Here is a 14,098-nt window from a genome sequence, read left to right as displayed (position 1 = left end):
CGCTCCCTGCGCCGCACCCCGGCCCGGGCGCCGCCGGCGCCGCGGCTCGGGCTGCAAAGTTGGCGGCGGGCGCGGGCAGAGGCTCGGGGCGCGCGTGCGGGGCCGCGCCGCGCCTCTCGCCCTTGGCCGGCGCCCGGCGCAGCCTTCCGCGGCCCGGGGCAGCGGCAGCTCCGCGGGGACCCGAGGCGCGCCCGGCTGCCCGCCGCCGTCCGCCGCTGCCGCCGCCGCCGCCGCCGCCGCCTCTGCTGCTCGGAGCGGCCTGAGCGCGCGTCCGCCGCGCCCCGCGCCCCGCCAGCCCCGGAGCCGCAGCCGCCCCGCGCGCCCCGCGCGCCCCGCGCGCCCGCGGCCCGAGGCCCGGCCGCCAGCCGCACGTCCCGGCGGCGGGGGCATGGAGGAGCGGCGGGCTCCGAGCCGCGCCCCGGAGTCCCCGAAACTTCCGAGCGGGAGCCGGTCCCCGCCGCCGCCGCCGCCGGCGCCAGCGCCCGCGCCCACGCCCACGCCGCCCACGCCGCGTCGCCTGCCGGCCTGAGAGCGGGACCATGGATGAAAGGTTCAACAAGTGGCTGCTGACGCCCGTGCTCACTCTCCTCTTCGTGGTCATCATGTACCAGTACGTGTCCCCCTCGTGCACCAGCTCCTGCGCCAACTTCGGGGAGCAGCAGCGGCCGCAGCCCCGCGCGGGGGACGCCGGCCCGCCCGTCGCCGCCGCGGTCGCCCCGGCTCCGGCCGCCCGCCGGGCCCCGGCGCCGCAGCTGCCCCCGCCGCCCCGGGGACCCCCGCCCGCGGGCGCCCGGGCCGCCCCCGACGACGAGGACGAGGAGCCCGGGGAGCCCGAGGCGGCCGTGGCGCCGGACGAGGTGGAGGGCGAGGTGGAGGAGGAGGAGGAGGAGGAGGAAGAGGAGAGAGAGGAAGAGGAGGAGGAGGAGGAGGAGGTGGTGGAGGAGGAGGAGCGGGACCCCGAGGCCCCCGAGAACGGCTCGCTGCCCCGCTTCGTGCCGCGCTTTAACTTCACCCTCAAGGACCTGACCCGCTTCGTGGATTTCAACATCAAGGGGCGCGACGTGATCGTGTTCCTGCACATCCAGAAGACGGGCGGCACCACGTTCGGCCGGCACCTGGTCAAGAACATCCGGCTGGAGCAGCCGTGCAGCTGCAAGGCCGGCCAGAAGAAGTGCACCTGCCACCGGCCCGGCAAGAAGGAGACGTGGCTCTTCTCCCGCTTCTCCACCGGCTGGAGCTGCGGGCTGCACGCCGACTGGACGGAGCTCACCAACTGCGTGCCGGCCATCATGGAGAAGAAGGACTGTCCCCGCAACCACAGCCACACCAGGTACCGTCCCGGATGGGCCCGCCTCGCCCTTCCTACCCGGGTGTGTGTGTGTGTGTGTGTGGGGGGGGGGTGGTTCCCGTGGCGCGCCGAGACAGAGCTTGGGGTGTGTGTGTGTGTGTGTGTGTGATTATGCACCCCTGGGCGCCTGGGCAGTGTCCAGCTCTAGAACTTGCTCCTCCCCTCTCCCCGCCTCACTCTCCTGTGCAAGTTTCACCTTCCGAGGGGTCCGGAGCCTCCCCAGGGGGCCCTTCTCTCTGTGTGTGTGTGTGTGTGTGCGCGCGCGCGTGCGAATGTATGCTTGGGTGCATCCAGGCGTCCTGCAAATTGCAATCTTGGAACCCAAGTTGTGTGCAAGCAGACAACCCCCCCCGCAGCCCGCAGCCGGCCGGGTAGGGAGGCAGGAGTTTGCTGCAGGCACAGCGAACTGGCGGGGCGTTTCGGTTCTCTTGCTAAGTGGCCGTGTGGTGGCCAGATCCGGAAATGTTCTCTTCTTGATGTCACTTTGAAGACACGCGTTCAGACGCCTGCTCTGTCCCAGGTAATCCTCGTTCTGGACAGGGCTTTTGCTGTTGAGTGCACTGCCAGGAGTTGCACCCCCTGCATTTGCCAGCCTGATTAACCACTCTTCCCAGGAAGACCCACCCAGTCGTTCTGGGAATTTTTTTTTTTCTTTTTCATTGCGTGCCTGGCAGTGTGCTAAGTGCTCAGTAGATACAGAAAGACACTAAGCAAAGCAAATCCTTTCTGTTCAGGCTAGAATAGCACCCGCTTTCCTTAAGTAATAATGCTGCTGAGAATTAGGAAAGTTTGCAATCTTAATAGCCAATGAAAGTGCTTACATTATTCACATCCTTAGAGAGAGGCATGGATTTAAGAATTTGGTTGAATGTTCTTTCTGCCCATTGCAATTTGAAGATTAATCTGACACGCTTGCTCAGGGGACTAAAATATTAAAAGCTCGGAACACTAGTTTATTGAAGTTTTTATCTCAAAGGCTTCAAACAATTTGGTGTCAGGAAATAGGAATTTAAAAACTCAAACTCAATATGTTGATATCAGATAGCGTTTGCATTTGACATTATGGGAAAAGCTTCATTTACTGGAAGCGACCCAGCTTCGGGAATTCACCACCACTGAAGCATCTAATTCTACTTCATTTCTCCAAGAATGAGCAAAATTTCATTATAGGATTTTTTACTCGGGCAGTTTTTCAAATACTTTCTCTTTCCTTTCATTTCCTATTTAATGGAAATTGCTTAGAATAAGAAACCATTGGACTTGGAATGAAGGCGTTGGTATAGTTTAAAGACCTTCCTTCCTGGGTATAATTCCAGGACATATTTTTTACTCTGAGAGCTTTATAACTGTGCAGTATTTTAGAGTGTCCCATTCTATTTGAACTTAAAATAGTTGAAAACAAAATTGCTTTCAAACTTGTTAACATATAGACTATTATTTCAGAGAAAGACAGTATCTGCTACATTTCACCCAGTGTTGAATTTTCTGCAGTTAGCCCTCTGTGTATTTCTGAGTGACCCCTAAAGAGTTTGCTAGTCTGATTCTGAGATTCCCTTGCACTGAAATGAGATAGGCTGTTGATTATCAAATAGGATGATCTAAAGATCTAATGGGTCACTGCTAACCATTCCCAATGAAATGGCAGGGAAATGGCCTTCCCTATGTACTGTCTGCAGGGGAACTACCATCTCTATATACTGTCAATGCTGACACTACATACTAATAAAACTAGTGACCAGCTGAAGGTTTGGGATGAATTCAAGGAGAATGGAGCCTAAAAATTGGATTTTTGCCTAGTAAATAATGATGCTCTTGCTGCACACCCTGCACAGATTAGATTAGACCTCTACTCCAGGAACTACTGCTTCAGGAAGTACTCCAGGAAATACTGTCTCTGCTCCATAAAGCAGACCAATCTCCTTGTATTTTTGAACATGTAGGTTCTATTGCAGAAAAGTCTCTCTTTGATTCGTCATGTCCTTGAATATTCATTGCATCACCAATTGTCTGATGACCACTATGTGCAAATTTGCTTTTTTTTGGGGGGGGGGGTAAGAGGATGAAGTGAATTGTTCTTTGGCGCTTTTTAAAAAAATTGTTTTGGTATGACTTTTTATAGTTCTCTCCTCTTCCTTCTCCTCATCTCTATTCTTTCCAGCATTTTCAATTACTTTTCTTTTGTAGATGCTATGGGAAGGCATAGTTGGGGTTGGTGTGAAGTTGCTCAGCCTCCAAAGCTCTAGGGGGAAAGTTGAAGAGATGTTCACTTGCATTTTCTTCACAGGGAAGATTGAATTAGTTGTCTGTCATTGGACTGTCTGTGTACAGCGTTCTACAGTCAACTAGATTAGCCAGGATCATGGAAGGTGCATTTCCACAATGCAAAATGGCAGATAATCTATTGCTACATAATGGGAACAAAGTTCTATTTCACATAGGGCTTGCTCTGAGAAAAATTCAGAAGTAGATCATGTTGATTATAGTCCCTGTGTCCCTTTGCTTTGGCTGTCCCCAAATTAGCCCCTCTTCATTTTTACAGGGACCAGTGCCCCTGTGGAACATGTGATGGGTAAGAGGCAGGAGCAGGGACCAGAGGTGTTTGTGGAGCCAACAGTATCTTATTCTTCTGAATCTCAGGTCTTCACTTTTCTACTATAGATAATTAGTACTTCCCTCATAGAGATGTCCTGAGAACCCAAATGAGCAAATGCACGTGAAAATGAGGCATCTAAGCATATTATTCTATTTTGGTACATAGTACTCAGTATTTACTGTTTTTGGCATATTGAGTATGCCATGGATAGCTTGCCAGGCTCTGCCATGCGGGCGGGATACTCTCGGTAGCTTGCCGTGCTCTCCGAGAGGGATAGAGGCTTTTTGGGTGGCCTCTAATCATCCTTGCAGGTGTTCCCATGGTTCAGATTTTAACCCCATCAAATATGGTGCAGTAATTATGAAAAATGGGCATTAAGTGTCTTATGATGTGTCCGGAAAGTGGCCTGGAGTGTGGCTGCAGCTGGGTAGTGGAGGAAGTGGAGGTCGGCCGATGAGTTATTTATCTGGCTCTTGGCAGGGTGGGTCTTCTGGGTGTGATCCTTGGGTCGCCAGAGATTGGTAGAAGCATGCAGAGGATCTCTGTGTCCAAGTCCCGTTGAGCCTGGAGTCCAAGGTCACAAAGTTCTGCTTTACCTGGTTCTGTGGAGTTTCACTCATGTGTGAGGCTCAGCCTGAGTGGTCCAGAAAGCAGCGTGGTAGCGGCTGGGTAGTGGAGGTGATCAAATGATCAAGTACTCAGTAGTTAAGGGGCAGATATAGAATAATATTTGGGTATTAATTACTGCAACAGTATTTTAACCTAAGCAAGATATTCTTTTACAGAGGGACCTGAGATCATTTCCTTACAGGAGCGTAGTGTGAATGGGTCATTTTAGTGAATGGAGATGCCATTTTCCTATCATGTGTGTTGAGAGAAAATCTGAAATTCCAGACTGAAGGAATGGAAGATGATGGGCATGTGGACAGTGATTCTTGCAAGGGCATGATGGCTAAGAGTGTTGGAGGATGCGCCGGGTGACTGGTTTTATATTCTGTGGTGACACACTAGCTTGGGAGTTTAGGAAATTCCCCTGGTGAAATTGGAAAGAGGCACCCAAAGATTGGAGAACCAGTAAAGACCCAAGGCAGAGGCTACGCGTTCCAGATCAGTAGGTGATGACTTTAGTCAGCAAGTGACCTTATACATGGAGCTTTCCTTGGATATTCACCAGATGATAGATTCCTGCCCCATCCTCATCTAATCTTGAGATTCTAGCTGGAGACTTTCAACTGGGTTCAGTCTTCTGCAAGTCAGATGGTGTCTGCGACACACTAGCTTCCTTATGAGGCCTTATTCTGGAATTGGTTTCTAGTGAGGGGCAATGAATGGCATTCTCTTCCAAGGGTCCGGAAGAGGGAAGGATACTTCAGCCGCCCAGGTCCAGCACACAATTCAGTCGATGTCAAGAGATTCTCAACAGACTCCTCCAATGTGATAAGAAAAAAAAATAATCTGGAATTGTAAGAGGGGAGGTGTCCGAAGGCAGAAGGGGAAAGCATGCATCGTGGAGTGGAAGAGGCTTTGATCACATGAGGCCATGAAGGAATAAGATTACGTGGCTGGCCATTTCTGACAACAAAATATGGGCTGGAGTGATACTGCAGTGGCAAGAGTGTCTGCCTTGCACATGACCGACTCAGGTTCAATTCCCGGCATCCTTATGGTCCCTTGAGCATGGATGCCAGGAATAATTCTTGAGTTCAGAGCCAGGAGTTTTCCCTGAGCATCACTGGGTGTGATCACCAAAGAGGAAAAAAAAAACCCCAAGAACTAACAACAAAATTAGTATTCTTATTCTAATCTATTAGATTAGAATCTAATCTTATTCTAACCTAATAGGAAGATGATGCATCTGAATATATTTAGATGCATATATTTTAATATATTCTATCCTGTTTTCTAAATCTTTTGCTCTCATTATTTCCTCAGTAGTTATTCATTCTTTTTTTTTCTTTATGTTCTTTCTTACCACAGATTTCCTACCTCATTCTATGAATCCAGGTCATTAGAAGACCAGTCTTTATCAATATTGCAAATGAATAAAATTTTAGTTCAGATTCTCCAATTTATGGATGCCATTTCCAATTCCACCAGCGAATTCCCTAGACTCTTGAACTAAAAATAAAACCTGACCAGTCTAGTTGTATCACGTATAGGGCAGTTTGGTAACCTAGTCAGAAAGAGGTAAAGTGATTGCCTAGATTTTCCTCAGGGAACCTATGTATTGATGGTGGTAATTAACTTTCCAAGGTTTTGTTGACTGTTCTCTTTAGTATCAAAAACACAATGGCATGTGTCACAGGAACCTATGTGTAAGATATAATGATAAGTCCAGAAATAGAGTTTGAAACACATTGTGTCAGCCCAATGGAGCTTAGGTTACAGGGAAGTTAGAAATTAATGTTCTCTGGTTAACAGAGTATAGCTCTCTATAATAGTGCCATTAGAAGTTCTGTTCTATCATATGTGTGTTTTTTGGGGGGAGGGGTCACAGCTAGCAATGCTTAAGGGTTACATCTAACTTTGAACTCAGGAATTACTCCAGGTGGTGCATGGGGGACCAAACGGGATGCCAGGTATTGAACCCGGGTTGGCTGCGTGTAAGGCAAATGCCCTATCTACTGTACTGTTCTTCTGACCCCTCATCCATATGTTTTGTGATGATGCTTGTTTTCTTTTATGACCCAGATTTTCTCTGTCCTGTTAGGGTGGGAAGCTTGTGAATCTTGTTCTGTATAGGACTTTTCATTGTTGTAAATGATACAAACCTAATTCAGATTAGCTAGAGGAGAAACTATTGACTTATATTACCAGAAGTTGGAAAAGCAAGGATCAAATTGGTTATAAGAATGGGGGGACTGAATATACCCCAAGACCCCCAAAACATAGCAGAAATGCCATCTACACTCCTTTGTTCATTGCAGCATTATTCGCAATAGCCAGAATCTGGAAACAATCTGAGTGGCCAAGAAACTACGGTACATCTACACAATGGAATACTCTGCAGCTGTTAGGAAAAGTGAACTCATGAAATTCTCTTATAAATGAATGGACATGGAAAGAATCATGCTGAGTGAAATGACTCAGAAGCAGAGGGACAGACCTAGAATGACTGCCCTCATTTGTGGGAGATAACATAAACATTATATGAGACTAACACCCACAGATAACAAAAACAAGGGCCAGGAGGACTGGTCCCTGGCTGGAAGCCTGCCTCATGTGCTGGGGGAAAAGGAAGCTGGGATAGAGAAGGGACTGCTATGACAAAGAGAGTTGGAAATGGTCACTCTGGATAAGAACTGCATGCTGAAGGTAGCTAAAGGAACAAACATAATAACTTCTCAGTATCTGCATAAACCATAATGGATAATGCCCAAAAAGGGAGGGGGGAATGTATATATATATGTATATATATATATATATATATAGAGAGAGAGAGAGAGAGAGAGAGAGAGAGAGAGAGAGCCTGTTGGTGGGAAATGTACACTGGTAGAGGGGTAGTTGTTTGAACATTGTATAGCTGAAACTCTACCATGAACAGCTTTATAATTGTGTATCTCATGGTGATTCAATTAAAAAAAAAGAATTGGGGGCTGAGGATGTAATTCAAGTGTTATGAAAACTGATATGATTTTGTCCCTTAAATACTGCCTGGCATATACCTGGTGTCTCCCAAGCACTATTGTGGGGTGAGTGGGGGGAGGGGACAATTACGCATAAGAAGAATGAATGAGATTGGAGAGTTTGGGGTCTTTCCTTCCACATTTCTTTGTTATTAACCTCATTTGATAAAATTGTACTTATTCTTTGAAGTGGGTAAACAGCAGTCACATCTCAAAGGGTGTCATTTCAAGAGGAAAGCAGGATTTCCCCCAGGACCAGTCGAAACTGGGGGATGATACTGACTTGTAGGCTTGTAACTGGTGTCTACTCTTCAAACCAGTCTGTGCTCAGGATAGCTAGGGAAGGTAAAGTTTTCTGATCCACTTTATAACACAGAACAGTGTGTATATGTGTGTGTGTGTGTGTGTGTGTGTGTGTGTGTGTGTTTTCTCACAGAAAGGGGGACTGGCATTGATAGAACTCATGGGTGGACCATTCATTGGGTTCCTTTCAATTGTGTTTATCATTAGTCTAACTGAGAAATAAATGAAACCCACCATCTCTCTACAACTTAAATTTATTTGTAGCATCTGGAAATTCTGTCACAGGAGGAATAATCAAAGGAACTTCTATATTTAATATGAAGATGGGAAAAGCAAGGTCAAAAAATAAAACCTGCCTTCAGATGAATAGTGGAAGGAGAGAAGATGAAGGTTGATGTGTCCTTTTTTAAAGACTAAAGTAACCTCTGGGCAGGAGAGAAGTCATAAGATAAGGATTTCAACTCTGAAGAGATCTGTAATGTGAAAAAATAAGGACAGGGGACTTACTTTGCATGTGGCCAATCTCCAGCACCACATGTGTAAGTGTGTGTGTGTGTGTGTGTGTGTGTGTGTGTATGTATATATGTGTGCACACGTATGTGTGTGTATGCGTGTGCGTGTGCGTGTGTGCGTGTGTGTGTGTGTGTGTGTGTGTGTGAGCCTGGCCAGGAGTGGTTCCTGATCACAGGGCCAGGAGAAACCCTTAAGCACTGCTGGGTCTCCCCTCCCCAGTAAAATAGGACCAATTTGAGTAAGGACCAATTTGATAGAGTAGCTTCCCATTAGCAGCAGAAACTAATGTTGTGAAAGGAACTCTTTTCTGGGGATGGGCTTAACCTGTTCGTTGTTTATTTTGAGGGTATTTATTTTAATCTGTGCAGTTTCTTCTTTAATCTGTGATCTTCTTTCCTATCCTCATTCATGCAGAGAAAACCAGCCCTTCTCCCTCCCTAAAAAATAATTATAAATGAACTAGGTAGTTTTCAAGGATTTGTCAATAGATCAAGGAAACTTTGGATAAAGCAACCCAATGGTCTAGTCTTTTATTCCAAGCCCAAAGCTGGAAGTAGCTCATGTGTGCTAGAATGCCTGCTTTTAAATAATAAGTATACAAGGATAAGATGAGTACATATAACAAAGCCTGCCACAAAACAAGCTATATCCACTTTGAAGCATCATCTGGTTATTGCCTTTCCTTTTAGACAGCAAAGCAAAAAATAGCAAAGGCGACTCCAGAGCTTTGCCTCAAGTCTGACTAGAACATTGTGGCCCATATTGCTTCGAAAGCATAATCTTTTTGAAGTCTCCTCTAATTAGGAAGATTGCACTGCAAAGAAGGTTAATTTTCACCGTTGGGTTTGTGTGCAGTGTAAAGGCAAGAAGCTAAGCGCTTGGTCCGTCTATCTGCCATAACCACTTACATGTTCATTACAGGAACTCCGAGAATATTGCTTCCTCTTCCAACCACAACTATTTGCTGTAAATCAAAAGGAAATTAGGCCTATCAGTGTTCTGAGTTGTGAAGATAAAACTCAAAGCGGTAAATGGCAATAGATGATTTGTCTGCATTTTTCTTACTGGTTATCCTAGGGGTTTTGATTTTTGAAAAAATAAGGTTGTTTTTAGAAAATAGAAATGCTTATATAATCATTGAAAGCTAGGTAAATTTATCCATGAACAATGTGGATTTGCTTAATCTTGGACTCTTACATTATTATTCCCCAAGGCTAATTATTATCAACTCATTTTGACTTACGGACAATCAGAAGCTTACCGCATTCAAAAGTTATTTATGCTGGATAATGAATTAAGCAGGTCTAATTGAGACTGGCAAATCCTAATGTGATTCTTAAGAGTTAGAAAATAAATTATTGGGCCAAGAAATAGGTTTACTATGAAAACAAAGAGATTCCAAATTAATATTTTTGTAGTATCAATTATCTTGTCGTTGAGGTTGTTAAAATATATATTCTCTGCCATTGGCCAGAATAATTTTGCTGTCATTATAGCTCAATAGTTTGCCATGTGTTGCAAAATGTACTGTTTTATAACTTAGGTAATATTTATATCTTTCTCTTGCAAATACATTTGCTCAAACATGTAAAGTTTTCAGCAAGATAGTATCTATATAGAAGATACTAAAAATGTCAGCTAAAAATACATAGCATGTTTTAGGTTATTTAGTGAAGATATCACCACAGTTTAACCAGATTATGGTTCTTTTTGAATGCAAAACCCAGCAATTAATGAGAATTGTAGCATATAAAAATCCCAGTGGGAATCAATCTCTTTAATTTGTTAATTTTGAAGGAACTGAGTAATAGATGCTCAACTCTTCATTCCTATGTTTAACCTTATTTGGTCTTGATATGCTAATCTTTTAATCCAGGATTGAGTTCTTGTACCTCAATCATCAGAATTTATGAATCTTTGATCACAAAGGCTTGATTTACATTTCTCTATCTCTTCCTTATTTTTGCCTGCTGTGACCTTGCAGTCTTAGAGGAGTGGGGAGCATCTTATATTCTTATTTCCATTGGAGGAATTTGTAGGTTAGGATTTGGGAGGTTTTCTATTTAAATTACTGATCCTGTACTTTCTAAGAAGTAACTCTGTGATTCTGATAGGTTTATATTTATTAATTTGTTAGTTCAGAAAAACAAGCTTTATCTAGCTATAAGATGTATTGGCTTAAAGGTGCTTATAGTATTCTGTTTAGTAATATTTATAGAATATTAAAAATATTTCAAAAAATTTACCTGCATAATTTTCCTCCAATCTTATTTATTGTTAAAGTAATAGCAGTGCAGTATATGATTATAAAAATTTTGGGAGTGCTATGGGTGAGACGGTTAGTTCTGTTGGCTGGAGTGCAGGATTTGCATGTTGGACACCTGGGCATCACATGGTCCCACATGTACCGCTAGGAGTGAGCACCAAATCTCAAACCACCCCCACCCAGAAATCCCCCCCTTCCCAAACTCTAAACTGAAAAAACCCCCCAAAACTCATGTGTGTTATATTAAATTCATCATTAAAAACTGAATTCTATCTTCCACTGTAGAGTGGATTTTTAACCTATCATCTTTTCCATTTCCCTTCTGGTAGCCACTGATGGTTTTTTTCTCCTTAAAATTTATTTTTGTTCTGTTTAGTTCATCTGTCTGGTTGCTCTGTAGTTTACATGTGAGTGAAAGCATGCAGCACTTGTATGATTTATTTCACTCAGTGTAATACCCTGTAGGTCCAAGATCATAGTTTTTTAAAAGATGGCATTTCCAAGTATTTTGTACTTGTCTTTCTAATTTTAGGTGCACATTCTAATTGTTATGTTTCCCCCCCGGGATTAGCAAGATGTCAAAACCTTTATTGTCTAGTTAAACAGTCAATGGGTGAAGTAAGTAAACCGTTCTAGGTGGTTCCTTTTATTTGACAGCATGCCACAAATCAGAAATTTATTTGGGTACAAACAGATGTACTTGCCTTTTGGGAAGGTTAATCTCATCATTCATTCTCACTTTACAGAAAAAAAGTCAGCCTAAACAGAAAGCTTGGAAACTTTGATGTAGGGTGTGAAGATGAGAAAAATATACACAATACATAAAGTCGACTCTGGATTACCAATCAAAGTCAGCTGTTTGAAGTAGTAGTGGTTGGAGACTGGAAATTCCAAAGCAATGGGAAGAGAGTATAGGGGGAAAAAAAACTGGAGGAACTCAGTGGCAGATTCCAGCCACTGGAAAATACTTGGAAATTGGCTAAAGTCCAGTTGGTGAATGTGATGAGGGCGTACACTATGAAGTTGATTTAACCCAACTCAACCACTTACCTGTCCTGGAACTATTAGTCTATGCCTGCTTGGGATCCCTGTTTCCTCCTCTGGAAAATGACACAAATAGTCTTCTGTCAGGGCTTTCCCTAATACACTGGGCATTCTTGAAATGGAAGTCTTTACTTGGAAGACTTAGTGATTATTGCTGCTATGATTATTACTAGTTGCTGTTTGCAGTGTTGAGGGTCACACAAAGACCACTGAACTGCCACGGTGGATGAGGGGGTTGAACTCAGAAGCTTCATGCTTATAAGGCAAATGCTCACCCTTGAGCTACACCCTGGGGGGGCTATCGAGTTGTTTATTTTTATTTTCTCAAGAGACTTGTCTTCTACTCTGATGCTCTTTTGTGTAAAAATAAAGTGGGAGTTAACCCTAATGATCCTTTTTGAATCTAAAACTTTTTATCCTGAACAATAATAATAAAAAAAATCAGAACCTGCCAGCTGTGATGCTAAGGAAAACCCATAAAAAGCCATAAATGATTCAACTAAATGGGACTTTTTAGGATCCCGAGACCCTAAGTGGACACTTAGGAGTGAATGGGAATGTTTGCTCTGCCCTTTCTTCAGCATATAGTTACATTTTTTTTTAAATGGGAAATTAATGACACGTCAACAAAAATGTTTAAACACACGCACTTAAATTCATAAGTGAAGCAGTCCTGTAGGGACATTGAATTAGTTACCAGATATTTGTTGCTCATTGCTATGATTAATCTCTTGCCATCCTTTTGTTGGTAAATATTGTATCATTTGTTACCAAAACATTGCATTTATCACAGTTTATTTACCATTTTTAATCCCTGCATTTTGGTTTCTTTAAAAAACAAAACAAAGCACCAGAAGGCAGGAAACATATTTATTAGATGGTGGGGGTATCTCACACAATGCCCCAAGGACCTGGGGACCGCTCCTTTTACTGTTGTTTTTATTTAGTTTTTGGGTTTTTGGGCCATATCTGACTGTGCTCAGGTCTTACTCCTGGCTCTGTGCTCAGGGGTCACTCCTGGCAGTGTTTGGGGGACATATGTGGTGCCATGACTTTTGCTCATGTCTTCTGCATGCAAGGCAAGTAGTGCCTTTTTTTTATTGAGTTACCATGAGCAACACTTACAAAGCCTTCATGTTTGAGTTTCAGTCATACAGTTATTGAATACCCATTCCTCCACCAGTATACATTTTCCATCATCAATATCCCCAGTATCACTACCCGCCCCCTTCATGTCATATCTCTCCCCCTGCCTTTATGGCAGACAGTTTCCCTCTTTCTCTCTACTTCTTGGTGTTATGGTTCTCAATACAGATAATGAGAGGCCATCCTGTTTGGTCCCTTATCTACTTTCAGCACACATCTCCCATCCCGAGGGATCCCTTCAACCATCATTGACTTAGTGATCCCTTCTCTCTCCCAGCTGCCCTCTCCCCCAGCTCATAAGGCAGGCTTCCAACCATGGAACAATTTTCCTGGCCCTGTCTCTTCTGTCCTTGGGTGTTTCATATTATAATATTTTATATTCCACAAATGAGTGTAGTCCTTCAATGTCTGTCCTTCTCTCTTTTTTGTCCTTTTCTCATTCACTTAGCATGATACTCTCAATGACCATCCATTTATAAGCAAATTTCATGACTTCATCTTTCCTAACAGATGCATAGTATTCCATTGTGTAGATGTACCAAAGTTTCTTAATCTGTCATCTGTTCTTGGGAACTTGGGTTATTTCCAGATTCTGGCTATTGTGAACAATGCTGCAATGAACATACAGGTGCAGACGACATTTCTGCTATGCTTTTTTGCACCCTCGGGATATATTCCCAGAAGTGGTATTGCTGAGTCATATCGAAGCTCAGTTTCTAGTTTTTAAAGGAATGCCCATATTGTTTTCCAAAACAGCCGAGCTAGTCGGCTTTCCCACCAACAGTGAAGGAGTCTCTTTTCCCCACATCCACACCAGCACTAGTTGTTCTTGTTCTTTTTGATGTGTGCCAGTCTCTGCGGTGTGAGGTGATATCTCATTGTTGTTTTGATTTGCATCTCCCTGATGATTAGTGAGGTAGAGCATTTTTTCATGTGCCTTTTGGCTATTTGTATTTCTTTTTTGAGGAAGCTTCTGTTCATTTATTCTCCCCGTTTTTTGATGGGGTTGGAGGTTTTTTTCTTGTATAATTCTACTGGTGTCTTGTAGAATTGCAAGATATCCTGAATATTAACCCCTTGCCAGATGGGTATTGGGTAAATACTTTTTGCCATTCCGTGGGCTCTCTCTGTATTTTGGTCACTGTTTCTTTTGAGGTCAGAAACTTCTTAGTTTTATATAGTCCCATTTGGATCACTAAGAAACTGATGGTTGGAGGAATTGGTTGGGATGGGAGATGTGTGCAGAAAGTAGATAATAG

The 14,098-nt window shown here is 44.0% G+C and overlaps 1 protein-coding gene across 1 annotated transcript in view; it reads left to right on the top strand.

The window, feature by feature from the left end:
- The first annotated feature begins 539 nt into the window (after positions 1-539).
- Positions 540-14,098, top strand: part of HS6ST3 (heparan sulfate 6-O-sulfotransferase 3) — a 187,051-nt gene continuing 173,492 nt past the window's right edge. The window contains exon 1 of the mRNA XM_056109969.1: positions 540-1,330. Coding sequence (XP_055965944.1) covers positions 540-1,330 — 791 coding nt within the window. The remainder of the gene's footprint in view (positions 1,331-14,098) is intronic.

This window comes from Sorex fumeus, unplaced genomic scaffold (assembly GCF_029834395.1).
Source record: "Sorex fumeus unplaced genomic scaffold, SorFum_2.1 ptg000008l, whole genome shotgun sequence".
In the NCBI taxonomy this organism is placed as follows: domain Eukaryota; kingdom Metazoa; phylum Chordata; class Mammalia; order Eulipotyphla; family Soricidae; genus Sorex; species Sorex fumeus.
This window is presented reverse-complemented; position numbering and strand designations above follow the sequence as displayed.